We start from the raw sequence: 19346 nt of genomic DNA, 5'->3' as shown, positions 1-19346 counted from the left end.
AATGAGGTGACAAAGCTTGGTTGGGGAAATAGACTTTTTTCAAAAAGAGTCACGGTATTCTTTTAATTAATGTCTAACAATCCCACTGAGTCCCCTGCAGAACATGTTGGCTTAATCACAGGAGAGTTTTCCATTTGGGGAAACACAAATATACACTTTACTGGCAGTATTACTACTGTCATCAGGGAAAGTTATTGAAAAGAAAGAGACCAGAAAGTATTATAGTTTCCTTAGCTGAATCGTTCTGCAGATTTATTCGGAATACATTCTTAGTAACAATAATAGAGTTAATTTCTCCGTAGCATACATTTCTAACACCAGTTAGCAGGGAGTAAAATTGGTTTGTGTTCATGCTGAAATGTAAAGAAAGTTGATCTTTATTTGGTTAATGAAATTAATACTGATCAAAAGCTGAATATGGGATACCTAGTCTCTCTTTTTTTAATGAATTTGTGGCTGAATGTCCTAATATTAGGACAGTCCACTTAAAATCTGAAATTTTAAGCTTTTCAATTCATTTTTTTAAGTTTGTTTATTTTGAGAGAGACAGAGAAAGAGAGCAGGAGGGGCAGAGAGAAAGGGAGAGAGACAGAGAATCCCAAGAGAATCCCCGCTACGGGGCCTGACTTCACAAACCATGAGATCATGACCTGTGTCGGATGCTTAACCGACTGAGCCACCCAGGCACCCCTAAAATCTGGGTTTTTTTATTTATTTTTATTTTTATTTATTTATTTATTTATTTATTTATTTATTTTTATTTATTTTTGGGACAGAGAGAGACAGAGCATGAACGGGGGAGGGGCAGAGAGACAGGGAGACACAGAATCGGAAACAGGCTCCAGGCTCCGAGCCATCAGCCCAGAGCCTGACCCGGGGCTTGAACTCACGGACCGCGAGATTGTGACCTGGCTGAAGTCGGACGCCCAACCGACTGCGCCACCCAGGCGCCAAATCTGGGTTTTTTTAAATGAAAAATGGAATCTCTACATACTTGTGTTCAAATTCTCACACGTGCAACTGACTAACCTAAAAGGCGGGTGCCCCCTTTAGATGTGTCATGCGGTCTCTAATTTTCCAAAGTTGCTACATTCCCTATTGCTTCCTCAAGCAAACAAGCTTATTCAATTATAATATCTGCTTGGCCTCTGTAAGCATTTGAATTTTTGATCCCTGTCTAATGTTGAGGGTTGGACTGGACAATCCCTTTCAAAAAACAAAAATAATACTATCTATAAACAAGCACATCTAATCTACCTTGGATTCTTTATAATATGACATATGACTTGACTGTAACCAAGATTTCTGCTTATTAGACTAGCCCGGTGGTCTAAGATGGCCTCTGATTCCTCTTCTTTGGAATGTTTATCATGGGGCACCTGGGTGGCTCCGTTGGTTAAGCATCTGACTTTGGCTCAGGTCATGATCTCACGGTTTGTGGGCTTGAATTCCACGTTGGGCTCTGTGCTGACAGCTCAGAGTCTGGAGCCTGCTTTGATTTTTTGTCTCCCCCCTCACTCTTCCCTTCTCCACTCATACTGTCTCTCTCAAAAATAAGATAAACATTAAAAAAAATTTGGAATGCTTATCACAAAGTTACTAATGACTCATTCGAGAAAAGCATATTACCACCATTCCCGAACATTATCCAATACACTTTTCTATAGAGAGGAATCCATAATCGTCCTTTAAGTATAGAATATAGTTCTATATGTTAGACACACAAGAAAACCTTGCTGTATGTGTCTGTATGCCGACAAGGCAATAATATCCCTAGAGAAAGCAGTAGCACAAAATGCAGAAATAGGAATATTTGGAGGTTTTAGTTATCCTTGACTGTATCTAACACATTGCCAGAAAAAAACTATAAGTTAATCTTTAACTTTTTTCTTTTATAGATATAGTTTTCATTTTACTTCTATTGACATGGAACTTTAGCCTTTCAATTTTTATCATCTACATGCATAATTAATTTCATTATATTCTAATATAATTTAAGATAGAAAAATTATATAGGCATGTATAAGTACTGAAGGAAATAACGTCAAGAGGATTAATCAGGAAGATATTCTTTTAAAGATATTTTTTGAGCAGGGCACCTGGGTGGCTCCGTCTGTTGAGCATCTGACTCTTGATTTCAGCTCATGTAATGATCTCACTGTTTGTTGGTTTGAGCCCCGTGTCAAGCTCTGCACTGACATCTTGGAGCCTGCTTGGGATTCTCTCTCTCCCTCTCTTTCTGCACCTCCACCCCCCTTCCCAAATAAATAAATTAATTAAAAAATTTATATAAATAAAGGGAAGAGTTGTTCCTTGTCTAAAAAAATATTTTTTGAAGGTAAAAATAATACAGTCTATATATTCAAACAAATATCCAGTGGTAGAACTCAAAAGAAACATGGATTGAAAGTTTATTAAGTTAAATATCTGGGAATGGTCAATTCAAAACATGCCTCTGATCTACATGAGTATTTCCCTTATTTATTGGTCCACTAAAGGCATTGTAGGACTTCTCAGAGTGTGGAGTAGGTATCTCTGAGTTTATTCCCTTCTATCCTTCATAATTGACATTGCCCATCTCAGTCTTGGCTGATGCCTTGCCTCTCTTACCGATAGGTGTTCCCACTCCATAACCTTTGGAGTCAATGAGGCCCCCAATCTGAGTGAGGTTGCAATTTCTCTGCGTCACATACTCAATGCTGGTGGACTCCATCAATAGGGCATAGTCAGTGGTGAGTACTCGTTGGATCCCTTCATCACTGTTTTTTACCAGGGCTGTCTGCTGCCTGCTGCTCATAAATGCCCACATCTTCTCATAGGTAGATATCTTTGATTTCTGCAGGTAAAGAAAGCACACCCCCCCAGCAAAAGAGCTCTGAGAATATGCATCCTAAAGCCATTCAAAATCCCAGTGGTCCAAATAGTATAGGGATTCTTCCTTTTCACATAGGAAGCCAATGTTGATGATCCTTGGACTTCAGTTTGGTAGTTGAGCCGAGTCCAATTCACTACAGGGAAACATTGGAAGCACTGAGGCAACCATTGAAGGAAAAGGGGATCTTGCCAATTAACGATGTAAGACATTGGCTCAGAATCCTTTTGCTGCTTTCAGTTGGGGAAGAAAGAACACTGTTATCAATGACAGCATTTGCCTAATGAAATGTGGTCACTAAGAACAGATCTTCAAGGCCCATTGGGCCAAGGAGTGACTAGCTAACTCCAGGACTCTACTTACTGACTCCATTCCCCTTCATCTACTTACCTTCAGTTGGCATTGTCTTACTGCTTTCTGGTATGTCCCTCTCAATACCTGACAGCATGCCTTTGCTGGGGACAGCCTTGAGATAAATCACATGCTTTCGCTGCTTTATTTATGAAAGAACTGCCATTCACTCTTATATTTTCTAGAAAACTTAGAATATAAATGTTCTTTTCAAGTTGAAATTCAGATCAGGAAACTGTGCTGTATTTATATGCTTTTTATGTACGTATTCAATTTTAATTGCAACTATATTTTAGAAAATGAGGACTGAATATTTCATTTCAAAGTGTTCTATGATTTTGTCTTTTCCCTTATTCAGCTTTTTGATAGATTCAATAATAAACCATAAATATGATGCATATGATATATGCATCTATACATTACATTATCTCATTGTCTTACTTTCTTTGTTAAAATATACTTTCCTAGTTTTCATATTGCTTAGATATGGATTTTCTATTCTTTTGAATAATGATCTATGATTAGACATTTTACATTTTACTCTGTAATTTCCATATTTTTCCAATTTTTTTCCTGAATTTGTCTTCATTTGCATCAACACTCCCCTCCATTTGTTTTGAAAATGAAATACATTATGGGAATTACTGATAATTCTGAGCTAATTCCAGCCCCTACACACTAGACAGCATCTTTGGCAAGCATAGGGTATATCATCTCAGGAGTGCAGAGAAGCTTAAAACATGATTTGGGGCCATAAGCAATAAATGGAATACCTGTGGAATCAACTCTGGCGTGGTTATTCATGCTCAAGTGGTCCTGGGGGCTCACTTAATTCCTAACTCTATTTAGGACCTGGGTTAATGCTGTAGGCTTTATGAGTTAAGGGAGGACAGATGGCTTTATTTTGGATTGTTAGGCATTTGAAGATCCCCCCTGAGAAACGTCCTGTGAGACAAACAACAATTCAATAAACAGTACCTTATAGATACTGGTATTTTATGGAAGCCATTCGATCACGATTAGGCCCCTGTGAATTACTCCTCAACCCCAGAGATATCTGCAAACTGGAGCTCATGTCTCCAAGACAAAGGCATGCTTTTTGGGAATAGGGTCAATGCCTCATTTGTTGGATGATTTCAACCTCTAAGAAAGAGATAATGTTAAATTTACAATAAAGAGCAACTCAAAGGAGTGCAGGGAGGTCAGTCTGTCTTTCGGCAGTAAATACACATCTGGGAAAATTATTCCTCCATCAGGGAACTACTTTAAGGGAAAATAATTTTCTTAGAAGTATGAAATTTTAAAGTTGTCAGAGACTTTAGAAATTGGCTCATTCAAACCGCCATTTTCAGAGAGGAGAAAATTTTGATGTAGAAGATTTAGAGACTTCATGAAAGTCACAGAACTAGTTAGTGTCAGGGCTAATACTGGACCCCAGGACTCCCAACATCTTAAATTAGATGTTCTTTCCACTGGACTGTAATGATCTTGGGAAGGTGGATATCCTTATTACAAAATTTCTTCTGAGAATGAATTTAATTTCATTTGCTCTACATATGACAATATAGCTTAAATTCATAAACTCATTCTCTGAAGCAGCTTGCTATTTTGTTTCATGTTAACACAAACTTGGAGTCAGCCTCCATATAAAAAATCCCATAAAACATCTATTTTTTTATCATGTTTAAATTTTATTAAAAATGAATGTTGTAAATGGAAAACTGGATTTTTAGCCTAGGGAAGTTGAGGACAAAACAAAGTAAATGATTGGTTCATTTATGGTAAATGGACAAGTGTTGGGAGCCTAGGAGTTGAAGATCATGGAAGGAGATGAAAAGATTCAACTCAAAACCTACAAGCCTCTTATTGAGCCTTATCAGGTGTGGTTCTCAAATTATCTGCTGTGGGGGTTGTCTAACTTTTTAATACATGACAGACCTATCTGTGGTCTTACTACTTGTGATTAGCATACAGCTTGTATAACATGTGGCTTACTAAGAGCACTCAACAGCCCTCAAGGAGAAGTATCTGCTGATCATGTACTTGGTGCCATCACATAATCCGTGAACTACACAACTTATAAACTCTTAATTTCTTTTCTTATCTCGTCACACCTTGGTAACACAATGTTCCCTAAGTTAGCATGCTCTTCATACCACAATATGAGTAGTCTTCTCTATGGAGGTCTTCTTCTATCCAGAGGTCATGGATCTAATTCAACCACAACTACTTCTTCCTTCTCAGAGTAGAAGGTTATTCCTGATATGAAGTCCCTGGGGTGCTAGAGGGGAAGTCTAGCTGGCATGGACTCCTTTGAAGTGTCGAAGGCAAAACCTTCTTCTCAGTAAGAAAACTACCATTTGGTAGAGCACTTGGTCAAGTTGAAGGTACAGGAAACATTCTACAATTCCTCTGACCCCCTCTTGTTATTCTTGCTGGTGCTTAATGATGGTAAACAAAATGTAGCAGAGAATAGCACCCTTCTGCTTCCATTTAAAATTCTCTTTCATCATTTAGCAATTTTGCTATTATGGGGCTCCATTGTATTCCACATTTGGAATTGTAGACTATTTGAGAAGCGGGGGAGCTTAGAGATATGGGAAGACCCAAAATGTGGCTACATAAAAACATTTTCAACTGCTAGAAATATCTGTAGTTGGCCCTAACACCTTAGGACACAGTCAGTTTTCTACCACTGGAAATCTACAAGAAGAACTGCATGATTGGCACAGTTTGCCTTCAGGATTCTTTAACCTCCATGTTCTACTCTCTGGACCAACTCCTTTGTATTATTTAACTCAGGTCCTGACTTTGGAGACACACAGAGGGTCACATTTAGTTAGTGAAAGAACAAGCACAGAATTAGGATCTCTTTCCTCTTTACCCCTGAGTTCTGGCCATTGTCATACCCTGTTTTGTAATGTTTATTTTTTATTAGGTCAAAAAGTACCCTTTTGATAGCCATTAGATTTATTCCTTTTTAATACATTTTCCATTTTTAAGACACAAGTCTTAATAATTCTTTTTTTAAATTTATTTTTATTTTTTTTAATGTTTTTATTTATTTTTGAGACAGAGACCAAGCATGAGTAGGGAGGGGCAGAGAGAGAGGGAGACACAGAATCTGAAGCAGGCTCCAGGCTCTGAGCTGTCAGCACAGAACCCAACACGGGGCTCGAACTCACAGACTGTGAGATCATGACCTGAGCTGAAGTCGGATGCTTAACCGACTGAGCCTCCCAGGCACCCCACAAGTCTTAATAATTCTTAAATGGAACTGTTCGAATGATAGTCTGGATAGTTTTGCACTTCTAAATCTTCTGTAGTCTCAGCCTGCTAAGTCATTTTAAATAATACATATTAAAAAAAATAGAAGCAGTGAATGCCTCTTATTTCAATGAATATGCCAAAGGTTAATTAGAATATTTGTAAAGTACTCCGAGCTTCTTAGCAAAAGTCACTAAAACCAAGAAGGTTTCATTTATTAAATCTTAGATCATCTTTTTTTTTTTTCCTTAATACTGCAGGAGCATCAGGTTTCAATAATTTCATTTTGCCTGGTTAAATCTGATTATGTGGCTCTTCTGATGCCGATGAAACATTGTTGGCAAAGATTAAGCATTTTTTCATCTAAAATCTGTTATAAGAGAGTGCTATAGCATCTCCATTTGATGACCACCATTTATTGTTTTTTGGTCTCCCTATAGTGCATGGGAGTTAAACACTCACTGGGAAATGATTTACAATGTGTCTGTGTGCAGTTAAAAACTACTTATTGAAAGCAGTAATAAGAACCAGAACATGCAGGGTTTACTGTTTGACAAACAGTATTCTAAGCACTTTGCATATATTAATTCATTTAATCTTCACGGTGATCACATGAGAAAGATTCCATTACCATGTCTGTTTTATAGGTGAGGAATCAGAAAACCACATGAGGAAATGATAAAGCCAGGGTTTGATTCCAGCAATATGGCTCCAGGGTCTGTGTTCTTAAGCAATGGGGCCGGGGTGGGGGTGGGGTGGGGGGATCCACAGGGGATCTGTTTTAATACACAGAACAACAAACTCATGACTTGGCTAGTTTTAACAGCTAAGTTTTCTAAAGAAACAATTGCAGTAAGTAGCATTGTTATTTTTCTGATAATCAGAGCCCCCTGTACCTCTTGTAGTCATCATGTAACATATGGAACTATTTACATAAATTTAGACAAAACGTAAGTATTTTCAGGAGTGTGACAGTTGGGACCTAGGAAGAAGTGTGGATATTGTTTATATTTTTTCCTTTAACAGTATTTTGTATTTCATATAGTTCTGTTGTTTTCAGTTTCAGGGTTTCTTCCTGTGTGTATAAATATGTGTAAATTCTTCAGTGTAAGATGGTCTTAAGACTGGTAGAACCTCTGTCTTATAGACATATGCCTCTAATATCTCATTTTTACTGAGATAAGCATTATTTATCACAATATTTCTTGAACCAGGTTATAAAGTTTCTACATTGGAGATGTATAATCCTATTATTTAGTAAAATGAATAATTGTGCAATTCTATATAAGACCAATACATCTGAAGACTTTATACAGAGATCCATGTTTATATATGCATATATATATACATATACATATACCTATATATAAGCATATATAAATATACATATATATATATATATATATGCATAACCACACACACATACATACACACTGGGATAAATTATTAATATTTGATCTTTATAACCTTATTAAAAGTGATATTATAAATGTGGTGAATATATGCACGTTTAACAAATAAAATGCCAAAACCAGTTACATTTTAAAACCTTCAATTTACTTTTTTTCTTGAGATAAATCCTGATTTAAGAACAATCTTAAAAATCAATCAAAGATGTGGAAATCATCTATGTAGAAATCCAAGCTTTGGGAGCAAATAGTTGCCTTCAAAGCAATCATTTTCTCTAACACACACAATTAAATATATTATTTCATTAAATAATACATTCTCACGAAATTTTAAAAATATTTAAATTACAAAAATCACTTCGAAAGATCTAAGAAAACATTTATCCTTATAGTGAGGGCTTCCGTCTTTCAAATGTATGTAATATGATCATTGCAGTTGATCATGCTCTTACCTTGATAGAAAGTTATGACATTTGCAGAATCTCCAAGGTTTTAAACATTCATGTTCCCCTTTAAAAAACTCCCTCAGTGGGATTTAAACACCTTTGCTAAAACATTTTTCATGTTTTTTTCCTCCTGTCTAGAGTTAAAAATTGGTCCATTACAGGCAATATTACAGGATTTGAAAAAGGTTAGCTTTAATTGACCTCATAGATTTCTTCCCAAACAAATACAGTTTTAACCTACGGGACTTAACATTTTGGGTACTGGTGGTAAAATTAGCTGAATCTTTCAAACACAAGCTAATATCTTCTTATGCAGAGAAGTTTGAGAAATGTCTTTCATTTTGTGCTTCCTTATATGACTATTTCTGTCTGAAACCTGTCTCCTCATAATGGCTCATTGCTTCAGTTCCACTGGTGTGGTGCTCAATAACTTTTTTGAAATGTCTTTGGGCTTGATGACAGCTCCTAACCACCCCCTGGAAGGAGATTATAAAGGTTAGAGAGTCCCTTATTCCCATAGCTGGTCCAAAGTCCGTAGACCATGAAAGCCAGAAATGACAAGTCTGTTACAATTTTTTTAAACCTATTTTATCCAAGTCATTTTAGACTGAATCATGATCTAATCTGTGTAATCCTCTGGCTTGGGTCTGAGAGGATAGTGATTTGTTACAAGGCAAGCTTCTACTGCGAAACATTTCTTACATGAGTATTTTCTACCTTTCTGGCTCACAAGGAACTTCTGATGTTCACATCACTTCCTGTCTGCACAAGACATGCTACTTAGTCACATGTTGCATTGTATTTAACAAGTCTGTGTGCATCTTGTCTCTTGATTGCTCTTCAGGTCTTCAAGCTTTGTACACACTTTTATACCTGTCCCTCTCTTGTCTCTTACAGTGCCAACCTCAGGTACTGGTCAAATTGGAGATCTTAGAAAGCATATAAATTAAGATGAATCCATCTGAACTACCTTACTCTGCTTCTCAGTTGAATTCTAAGGACATCCTCACCATCTGTTTCCTACCTACCATCTGGAAATAGTTCTTCTGCAAACACCATGTATGCATTTAGGAAAGCTTCCAAAGACTAAGTCTTTGTTTGGCCTGGCCTCTGGAGGTCTTTGAGATCTTGGGGGCACAGGTATTTCCTCTGGATTTCTTTGTCCATTAGTAGAAGGCACACCTTCCAGAGATCAGTGACAGTAAGAAAGTTGAACAAGGACCAAATTAGAGTTTTTTAAATCCACAGGAATTAGAAAAGTAGGACTTATAGGTAGGGGTGTTGAATGCTAATGGTGATGACGTTATTGGTGAAAATTACAGTAAATTCTAACATCCTGATTGTTTGCAATTTGCCAAGTAGTATTGTAAACACATGACCTCTATGAAGTTATTTATTCCTTAAAATAATCTTATAAGCTAGCTTTTATCCTCAATAAACAGAAAGGGAAATCAGGGGCATGGGGTTTAAAAAACTTGCCAAGGTCAGTATAGCTAATAAGCTAATTATTATATTAACAAACCAATTACTATCTTAGCTGATATAGCTAATAAAGTCAGAATCTGAAGCTATGCTGCCTTGCTCCAGAATATGTAATCTGAAGCACTTCACCATAAATTTTAATTTATATCCCAGCAATTGGTGTGAGGCATATCTCCTGAGAAGACTGGCTGGTATCCTCTATCTCTGAACAATAGACTGGCACCATTATTCTGTTTGGAGGTTGGTTTGCAAGGGGTATTGGGATATCCTCCTTTTTAGACCTCAAACTGTGCTTAGACTTTTTACAACAATGCCTTCTTTAACTGGAAAAAAAATGTGACTTGCTAAACTGTCATCATGAGACCAAAGTTTGGACTATTCCCTTTACCCTGAAAGGTAATTAATAGAATTACATCAAGGAGAAAGAACAGAAGTTTTGTACTTTCCTTACCTTCTATGAGAGATGGAGAAAACTAATGTCTTAGTGCTCCATTATGAAAGGGAAAGCTGGAGCTGGATGCCATTGCTGTCAATTTTCTTGGGTATAAATGAGGTAATGGTTCGTGTTGACCTTGGGGATGCTACACCCACGTTGTGTCCACAGGTTGGCCATGAACTGACTGATCTTTGTACTTCCTAAGATGCTGGTGGTGGTCTTGGGGAGTTAGAAGGGCAGGGAAAACTTTTACCGTTCAAGCGTTTGAAACAGTAGAAAGAACCAAGAAATTCTGCAGCAGAGAGTTGAGAAACCAATCCAGTTAATATCATATTATGATTTAGTATTATCCCTAGTGGGATAAAGAAAAGGGAGTTTGTTGAAAAATTCTCCCAAATGAAGTCTCTTGAGATTCTAAATTATTAAAACACTGACTTATAAAAAGAGTCCATTTATTAGCAATACAAACAAGACAAGGAGAAATAAAAGATCCCCAAATATCAGGGGATTTCCTGAGACATCTTCAACAGTCCCTGGATGGCTGATAAAATACTCTTCCTCTCTTTAACCTTGTCTTGGTAATTGGCCTAGTGGTAACTGACATCCTTTGAACAAATAGATATTATATCATCCCTAGTGTTGAAGACTTTAAGACTCAAAGTGCTGACAACCTTGAGAAAATATAATGTTTAATAAGCATCATTAACAGAGTGACTTTGGCCACAAAACTTAAGAGTTGTTCCTTTCTCTGGACAATATCAAATTCCAGGTGTTCACCTAAAGCTTTGTGAATGCATGTGAAATTGAATTTATGATTTAACCCTGGTTTTCTTGTGTAAACACAGTCTCTGATGACCAATGTAGTTATTCTGTATACAAATGACTCAGTGAAGGAAAACTGCTTCAGCCTTTCCTGTCTTAGACACATAGTACCTTGACTAACACTTGCTTAATAGATGTCAGTTTATTCCCTCAGCCTTACCTGAATTCAGATGGTAGAGAGTGGAATTTCACCTGAGCTATTTGAACAAATTAAATTTTGGGGTGTTTTTCATGTTGAAAATCAAGTAAACTAAATTTGAAATCTAGGGTTGTGCTGTCTGCAAGAGTAGAAAAGTCTAGCGGAAAAAAACCCAATAGATTTTGACTGAAACTTTAGTAAGCAACTTCTGGCCACACTTTTCAAAGAGAAACTTCTCTAAATTCTTGTGGTCTAGAGACCACATGTGTGCAATTAGGGTATTTTGTGTCTTCACAAATTTTGATAATTTCTACAGTTCTTTCCTTTTAGGTACTTCCTATTCGGTAGCTCTAAAAACCATTTAGAATCAACTTGAAAACAAAAGGACAGATTTCTACCATTTGGATGTAGCCAGAGGTAGGAAAAAAAAAAAGTTTCTTCCCCTGGGAACAAAAGCACTTGAAGTTACACTGTGTGTGATAAGAAAATGCTTATTAGAACCTTCCTTGTGGTTGAGTGGAGATGAGACCCATCTGAGCAAATGGATTATGACCCCAAAATGGATTCTGATCCAGGTTATACTAGGCGAAGACGGCTTTTCTTACTCATTCAATAGCCCAAGAGAGGATATTGTCTTCAATTGAGAGAAAGGGAGGGAGGGAGCCCCGATGGCACAGCCGAGGTGAAATGGTAGTGAAGAGCACGGTCAGGACTGAGGTTTTTGACCATTAACTACTGTCACTCAGTGACTCCAGGTGGAACTACCCTGAGAGCTGACAGCCTGGAATGTTTCTTTCCCTTGTGGAGTAATCCAGCTTAAGAACCCTGAGTGTGTATCCCTCTGAAGCTTTCTGACAGCTTGCCTCCCTCAAGGGGAAAACTAAATCGGATTTAGTCCTTGTTCTCTTTTTACAAATAAATTCCTTCTTGATAAATAAGGTTGCTGGGCTACAAGCTAACTTGTAAATCGAGGAACATGGCAACAGTGTCTTTTCCTGTGTGGGTCTCTATTATCCCTGCTGCTGTGGTCTGAATGTGTCCCCTGAAATCTGTATGTTGGAATCTTTAACTCCCAAAGATGATGGTATTAGGAAGTGAGGCCTTTGGGAGGTGTTGAAGTCATGAGGAAGGAGCCATTATGAATGGGATTAGTGCCTTATTAAAGAGGCTCCAGAGAGAACCCTTGTCCCTTCCTCCATGTGAGGATACAATGAAGAGTCTGTGACCTGAAAGAGGGCCCTCAACTCAACCATGCTAACACCTTGATCTCAGACTTCCAGCCTCCGGAAGTGGAGAAACACATTTCTGTTTTTTATAAGCTACCCAGTCTGTGGTATTTTATGACAGTAGCCTGAATGGACAAAGACACTTGCTCTCTTCCCTCCCTCCATCTTTCTTAGAATTCATTAGTACATTTGTTTGGTTTTTGGAAACATGTTTTCTGAGGGCCTGCTATGTGCTAGGCATTGCTTTAGGTTCTGGGGACATAATGGCAAACAAAAGAAAGAAATTCTCTACCTTCAAGGAGCTTACTCTGAGGTTTGGCTGAAGCCTGCCTCTTCCATTGACAGATTTGTAAATTTGGGGCAAGCTATTTAACTGAGTTGTGCCTCATTTTCTTTGTATAATGGGGATAATATCAGTACTTGCCTCAAATGGTCTTTATAAGGATCAGATGAGATCATCTACGTAGAACATTTAGAAACAGAGTGCGTGGCTATGAGCTAGGGTGCTGGGCATGCTGCTACTTTTCACTGCTGTTGCTGGTACTATGATCACATTCTTTCTCCCTGAGATGTTTCTTGAATCATCATTTGCCTGGTGACCTGAGAGACCACTTTCATTTGTGCCTCATTTTCAGGGCCAAGGAGCAAGCAGGAACCCTTTATGAAAATACCCAGGGAGTAGAAGTTGTGAGAGTAGCTCGTGACTGTTGTAGGGAAATGCACTATCCAACACACTGTAATGTGGCCACCCCAGGGTCCTGCTGGAATAATGGGGACCAGCACCCTTTATATACAAAGAGGCATGTGGGCAGAAAGAGATCAAAATGAGGCCAAGGGATGCTTTGTGAATACACAGATGATTTGCACAGGAGCAACGTCAGGCCCATTGCTTTTGCAAACGGCAGCCTCTCTCTCTTCTGTATTTGTAGTATACATCCAGAAGGTAGGAGAATCTTCTCTGCCTCTACTTATCTACTTCCCAATACTTTAAAACTTTCTGATACTGATGAAAGAGGTAAATCATTTCAGATTTTTTTCAGACATACCCAATTCTACTTTGGCAATGTCCCTCAGTCCTATATGCCTTGCAGGTAACTTTCCTGGTTTCTGACAAGCATCGTGATGAATCACTAGCTTGGAGTAACTTCTGTCTCTTCACACTATCGATTTTACAAAAATCCAAGCTTTCAGAAGCTTGGAAAGCCATATATTTAATGTCATTTGTCCTTAAAACAACACTCGTCTAGGGAAGAAACAATCACCGCCCTTTATACATTCACTAAATCAATGACATATTTCTTAAAATGAAAAGAATGTTTAAAAATCATTTTTTTTTTTTTCTAACAGAGAGGAAAAGTAAATCCTAACTTTTTATGGTGCTCTGTTTTTGATAAACCTCTGGGTATAGTTTACTCTTAAAACAAAGTAATTTTTATTTATTAATTATTGTTAATTGTTGAATAAAATTTACTGCATAAGTGGTACCTGTTTTGGTGAACCAATACTGGTAACAACGAATTGTTCCTTTTTTCACCCTTAGTTTTTTTTATTCCTAAATTAGTATCTACTCAATCCTGGGATGACAACTTCATTTTTGGTAATCTAGATGTGAAACCTTGACACAGGTGTTTTTAGAATTTATTTCGGTTGCGCTACTGTTTTTCTTTTTCTTTGTCTTCACATGTACAGTTGCCTCTTAAAAGAAGGTTCTAACCCATCCCTGTCATAGACCAAGCTTGTGACTTTGAGCAGATAATTTAGCTTCTGAAGGCTTTGTTCTCTTCATAAGTAAAGCCAAGGGCTGACCTTCATGATCTCTAAGGTGTTTTTGTTATCTCTACACCTCCCAGGATCTATTGAAATCCCATCACCCCGCCTACCCATGGAGCCTATTGAGTCTGAGATTTCATAATAAAAGTACTAAGGCTTATTCCATAGGCAAGGAAGAAATCAGTTGCATCACTCTAGGTAAGTAATTACAAATACTTGAACAATGAAATGCACTTGACAATAAAACTATGTGACTCTAACTTTAATTCTCCTTTGGTGCTTTGGAAGGCACTCCAAGCTATTGGAAAGCTTCAGGCTACCCTGGTGGCACCGTCCTCACTGGTGCAGATACAATATTTGACTGGACTCCCTCAGAATGTTTTTGGTTCTGAATCTCCAAATAAATTCCAGTGTCAATACGTTTATTTGTTACCCGTTTCTATCTCATTAGATACAGAACAGAAAGAACAAAACAATGATATTCAAGTATTCTGTAATCTGATTGTCAGAATTTCAAATTAAGGAATCTTCGTTTTATAGGTTCCATGCATGAGTGATTGGTTAATGGGTAGTTGAGCTGTATTCAGAAAACAGCATTTTTGTTGCTGTTGTTGTTCTAGCGACGGCAAGAAGGTACTGACCTATAGATCTGAGTGTACTAAACTGGGGATAGAGGAACCAGAGAAACTGCTTTATACTGACTGCTGGGGGCACATAGGTTCCTTGTAATGGGAGTGTGTCATAGTAAATTTTATTATTTTTTTTAAACCTGCCCCCCCCCCCCATCTTTATTTTTAAGAGAGGCTCTTCTATTCCACGTTTCCCTCCCCTCGGTATGAGGTAACCATTGAGAATCCGTTGTCAGTTTCTTACCTTGAAGAAGGTCATTGTGGATCCATCTCTGACTGCCCCATATTCTATTTTGGTTTGCTTTGCCAGATCATCTGCTGAATCTATGGGGGATTCCATTCTCTCCACTGTCAAGAAGGCAGCCAGGTTGGCAGTGTAGGATGAAATGATGATTAAGGTGAAAAACCACCATATCCCGCCAACTATTCTGGTTGATAGAGCTTTGGGCATCAGCTCTGATCCTGTGATGGTGTCACCAGAATAAGAGTGTTAAGCAAAGTTAAAAGAGAGAAGACTTTTGATTCAACACTAGTCGAGAGAGATAATGCATTTTTGTGACATGAAAATGATAAAGCCATCAAAGACTTGCTCTCTTGTGTGTAGGTGAAATAGAAGTATTTTTTCGAATTAGAGCAAAATCTAAATAATCTTTTTCACTAATCACAATTACTGCTTAAAATGCAACTTACTGACATTTCACGGTATTAAATGTGTTTAACCTTGAGATATTGTATGTCTAAAATTTATAGAGTTAGTTTAGTTGCTTAGATCTGAGTTTGTTTGCTTGTTTTTGTTGAAAAGTCAACCCCCAATCTTTGGATGCTTTTATTAAACTTTTAGATACGTATCTTATTGTGTGAAATAAAGTGTTATCAGTTTTTATACAGCTATGAAAACTTTGAAGTGCTAACATATTTTTATTTAAGGTTAAAGGATATGAGAAACTTTTAAAAGATTAACATATTATACCATTTGTCTCATGTACTTTAATAAGACATTAAGATTTTACAATAAAATGAAATAGGATAAAGCCACACTTGACAGCAGATGAATCCTTTTTCATTGTTTTATGCTACTTTTAAAGTCGAAATTATTTTTTTTCTAATGTATATTCTTAATTGACTGAGGAGAATGTATTCACTGAAAAACATACTTTTGTTTTTTTAAAGTGCTCTTTTATTAATTATACATCGATGACTGGCTGTTTCTTAAGTGGAAAGGGGCTCTTTCTGGTAAAAAAAATCCATTTTTATATGTCATCCAATGATTATTATTGTGAAAGATAACATGGAGAGGCACTTAACATGTTTTCTAAGAGACCCTTTCTCTCTAAAAGAAAGGGTCTATGGGCCAAGTGTCCTTACACAAAGGTTAGACATTTGTGAAAACTCCTTAGCTCAAAACCGTTGGTCAACCTGAGCTATGAAGGTCAATGAATCCAGTAGTAGAATTAAAAGGGGGCAGAAGGGGATATGCAGGGCTCATTCCAATTGTACTGATTCATGGGTGGATTTTGGCTACTCTGCTTGCCTGAAATTCACCATGGGTTCTGTACTTGGCATTTCCTCCATGAACTTGGGGGCATGATAAGTTTATAACATCGACTAGTTAAAAAGTGGAAGAAAAACACCCTAAATGTAAAAATCCAAAACGTGAAGTAGAACAGGGGAAATATCTGGTTTCAAAGATTCTTTCGCTATTCTGATTGGGTGTTTTGAAGTTTTGTAGTCAATGGCTTAAGATGGAAAGGGGAATTGGAGTTTACCAACCTACAGATAAATGAGTTTATGCTCAAATTTAATCTATAAACAGACACACATATTGCTCATGAAATCAAAGCCAGCTCGGGGCTCATGATAAGCAGATCAAGGTTGGCAGAGTTTCCGGGCGTTGAATTAACAGATATATTTTCCTAATGCTCTTAGGAAATCTAGGAGCTTTATTCTCTTTTAATGAGGTAAATAGTTTCACTGCGATTTGTATTTCCTTCTTTTGTTTGTTTGAATTTGGGTGTGTAATATTACACAGATTTATAATAGTTTCCATTAAATTGCCTCCAAGGATTTAGTGGGATAGTTTGTTGCTGTTGTTTTAATCTTGTGGTTTAATGGGATTTATATGCCTGTGGGTGTCTGTGTGTGTTTAATGCCCAAGGTTGTTTCATATCTTTGTACTTAATTGATCTAGCAGCCTTTTGGCAGTGTGATATTATTTAGATCTTTAGTTGCTTATCATTAAAATACCATTTATTTCATAAAATAGCCATGGGAAAGAAGTAATACAGTTAATATAGATATATTTTCTTAGCTTATAGTTATAGATTTTCTCCTATAAATTTATCCTTATGTTATTTTGTAGCATTTGTGAAAATATAAGGTAGTAATTTGTTATTTGTGTAATTACGTATTATGTTATGTGGCAGCAAAACTGGATAAACCCATTGATAACCAACCTCTGACAGGTAACAAAAAATACAAATTTGCATCTAGCATATTTAAAATAAATGTACTTTTGAATGAAGTTGTGGAAATTGAAAAAAAATAATTAGTAGAAACCTACTCAGATTGCATTTTAAACCCTTGGCATAGGATATAAATTAGATTTCTGGATATGTCATTGTGTTTTTTATTTTCACATAGTTTTGTGACATTCATGACCCTCAGTGTTAACTGAAATACTTAGAAATGGCTTTCCTCAAATAGAGATGATCTGTCCAAGTTCAGAAGTAGAGAGAATGAAGTTATGAAAGCAATAAAAGTTGAGTGAAACATCCTTAGAAAATTTTGGGATGAGAGACAATACTTGCTGAAGTCCCTTTAGTGCCTTTTACGGCAGACATGACAGCCAATCCTGATCCAGACTTTGCTCACGCTCTGTAGAAAAGAGAAAGTCTGATCATCACATTAAAAAAGAAATTAAACAAATGGTTTCCAATTGAGTACAGTGACAAGCTTCTGCTAACAAGAGAGAGCACAACAGTTGATACAGAAGGTTGCTACCTGGCCCAATGCCACATGCTAAAGACAGACGCACTAGGAGTCATCGGTACCACAAATTTGTATACGATGATATTTCAACTGACAAATATTTTTAAACTTCTTGAAAAACAAGCAGAGTCTGGTTGGGGCTGACTGTCATGTACCCAAGGTAGTGGTAACGATCAGACACTGCATCCCATGGTTTGCTGTGGATGATGGTAAACTCCAAACAGAATATGAAAGAGATTTGGGGAGGTGGGTGCACTCATATGACATGAGGCAGTCATGATCATATATACCTGCATGGACTTGCTGCGTGCTCTTTGAAACCCATGTCTATATTTTTCTATTCTAATGGTATAGAAAGGCAAGCTATAGTGTGTGGGGGAGGGGTCAGTCTCCTTATTTTTTGAAAGTAATTCCTTACAAGATAAATTTCCTAAAAATTAAATGCATTGGTAAAGCAGTATATAGCTTCTAATGGGTTTTCCTGCAGAACTTAAAGTTCTGTGCTATGCTCTAAATTTATCCAACTGATTCGTAGTAAATTAGATGCTATGTCTATACGTATTTAACGATGCCCACATAAACTATGCTGAACTGCCAGATGAGAGAATTTACTCACTTTCCTCAAATATTTGGCATTTCCACACTACAGACCCTTGTTCTCTCTCTCTCTCATTTGTAGACACAGAATGTAAACATTTCCAGTGGTATTACAACAACTCCCTTATGAGAAGCCTTAGGTTCACCCCCAAGTAACAAACATGTTTAATATATATTCTTGTTGAATTTTCTTTGCCAATTTATTTAGCAGCTTATTGTCAAATGAGCAGATTATTCTAAAACGACAGCATCTGTGACTTATGATTTTCTTAAATTAATGCATTTAATCTTGGGAAGTCTTTTCTAGACCATACGCCTAGAATCAAAGCTGAGGAAAATCCACGAAAGCGTTGGATTTCTTCCAAAGTTTAAAAAAACTCCCTCCTCCTTCCCCACCAAAATCAAAATCCCCACATCATAGAAACTATAGAAAATATATTACAACTCTGTGGATTGAATTTCATGTCCTCAACCTTGAGAGTTTACTGTTGCTGTGCTTACTGATCAAGGAAGACTGTGAAAAGTTACAAGCTAAGATGGATCCCAGTAGGGTTGCCAGAGTGGTAACAGTTTAGTTAGTGTCAGCTATTGGAAAAATGTCAGCCAACTTAATTTTCAAAGGATTCAAATTCCACTCCTTTCGAACCCTTGGCTTGCACAGTTATGGCTGAAAAGGAAAGATCTGATACCTCCACCTGTGCAAATTTGTAAACCATTTCTAAGGTACTTTAACCTTTACTTCCTTCTAGGAACATTTGTATTCACTGCTTGGTAGAAGTCTTATTTTAGAAATATAGCAAGAGGTTCCATTTAGTTCACATTTTTATCTTTGCTATTTTTAGAACTGGCTGAGAAGGTCAGGTTCTATTTTTTTTTTTTTTTTTTTTTTTTTTTTTTTTTTTGTTTTTGTTT

At 37.0% G+C, this 19346-nt stretch overlaps 1 protein-coding gene across 1 annotated transcript in view; it reads right to left on the bottom strand.

Moving 5' to 3' along the window:
- Positions 1-19346, bottom strand: part of GRIK1 (glutamate ionotropic receptor kainate type subunit 1) — a 183980-nt gene that overhangs the window by 21750 nt on the left and 142884 nt on the right. The window contains exons 15-16 of the mRNA XM_049629154.1: positions 15094-15311; positions 2611-2836 (exon numbers count right to left, since the gene is read on the bottom strand). Of these exons, the coding sequence (XP_049485111.1) occupies positions 2611-2836; positions 15094-15311 (444 nt within the window). The remainder of the gene's footprint in view (positions 1-2610; positions 2837-15093; positions 15312-19346) is intronic.

This window comes from Panthera uncia, chromosome C2 (genome assembly GCF_023721935.1).
Source record: "Panthera uncia isolate 11264 chromosome C2, Puncia_PCG_1.0, whole genome shotgun sequence".
Lineage (NCBI taxonomy): Eukaryota > Metazoa > Chordata > Mammalia > Carnivora > Felidae > Panthera > Panthera uncia.
The sequence above is the reverse complement of the archived record's forward strand: the minus strand, read 5'-3'. Positions and strand labels throughout refer to the sequence as shown.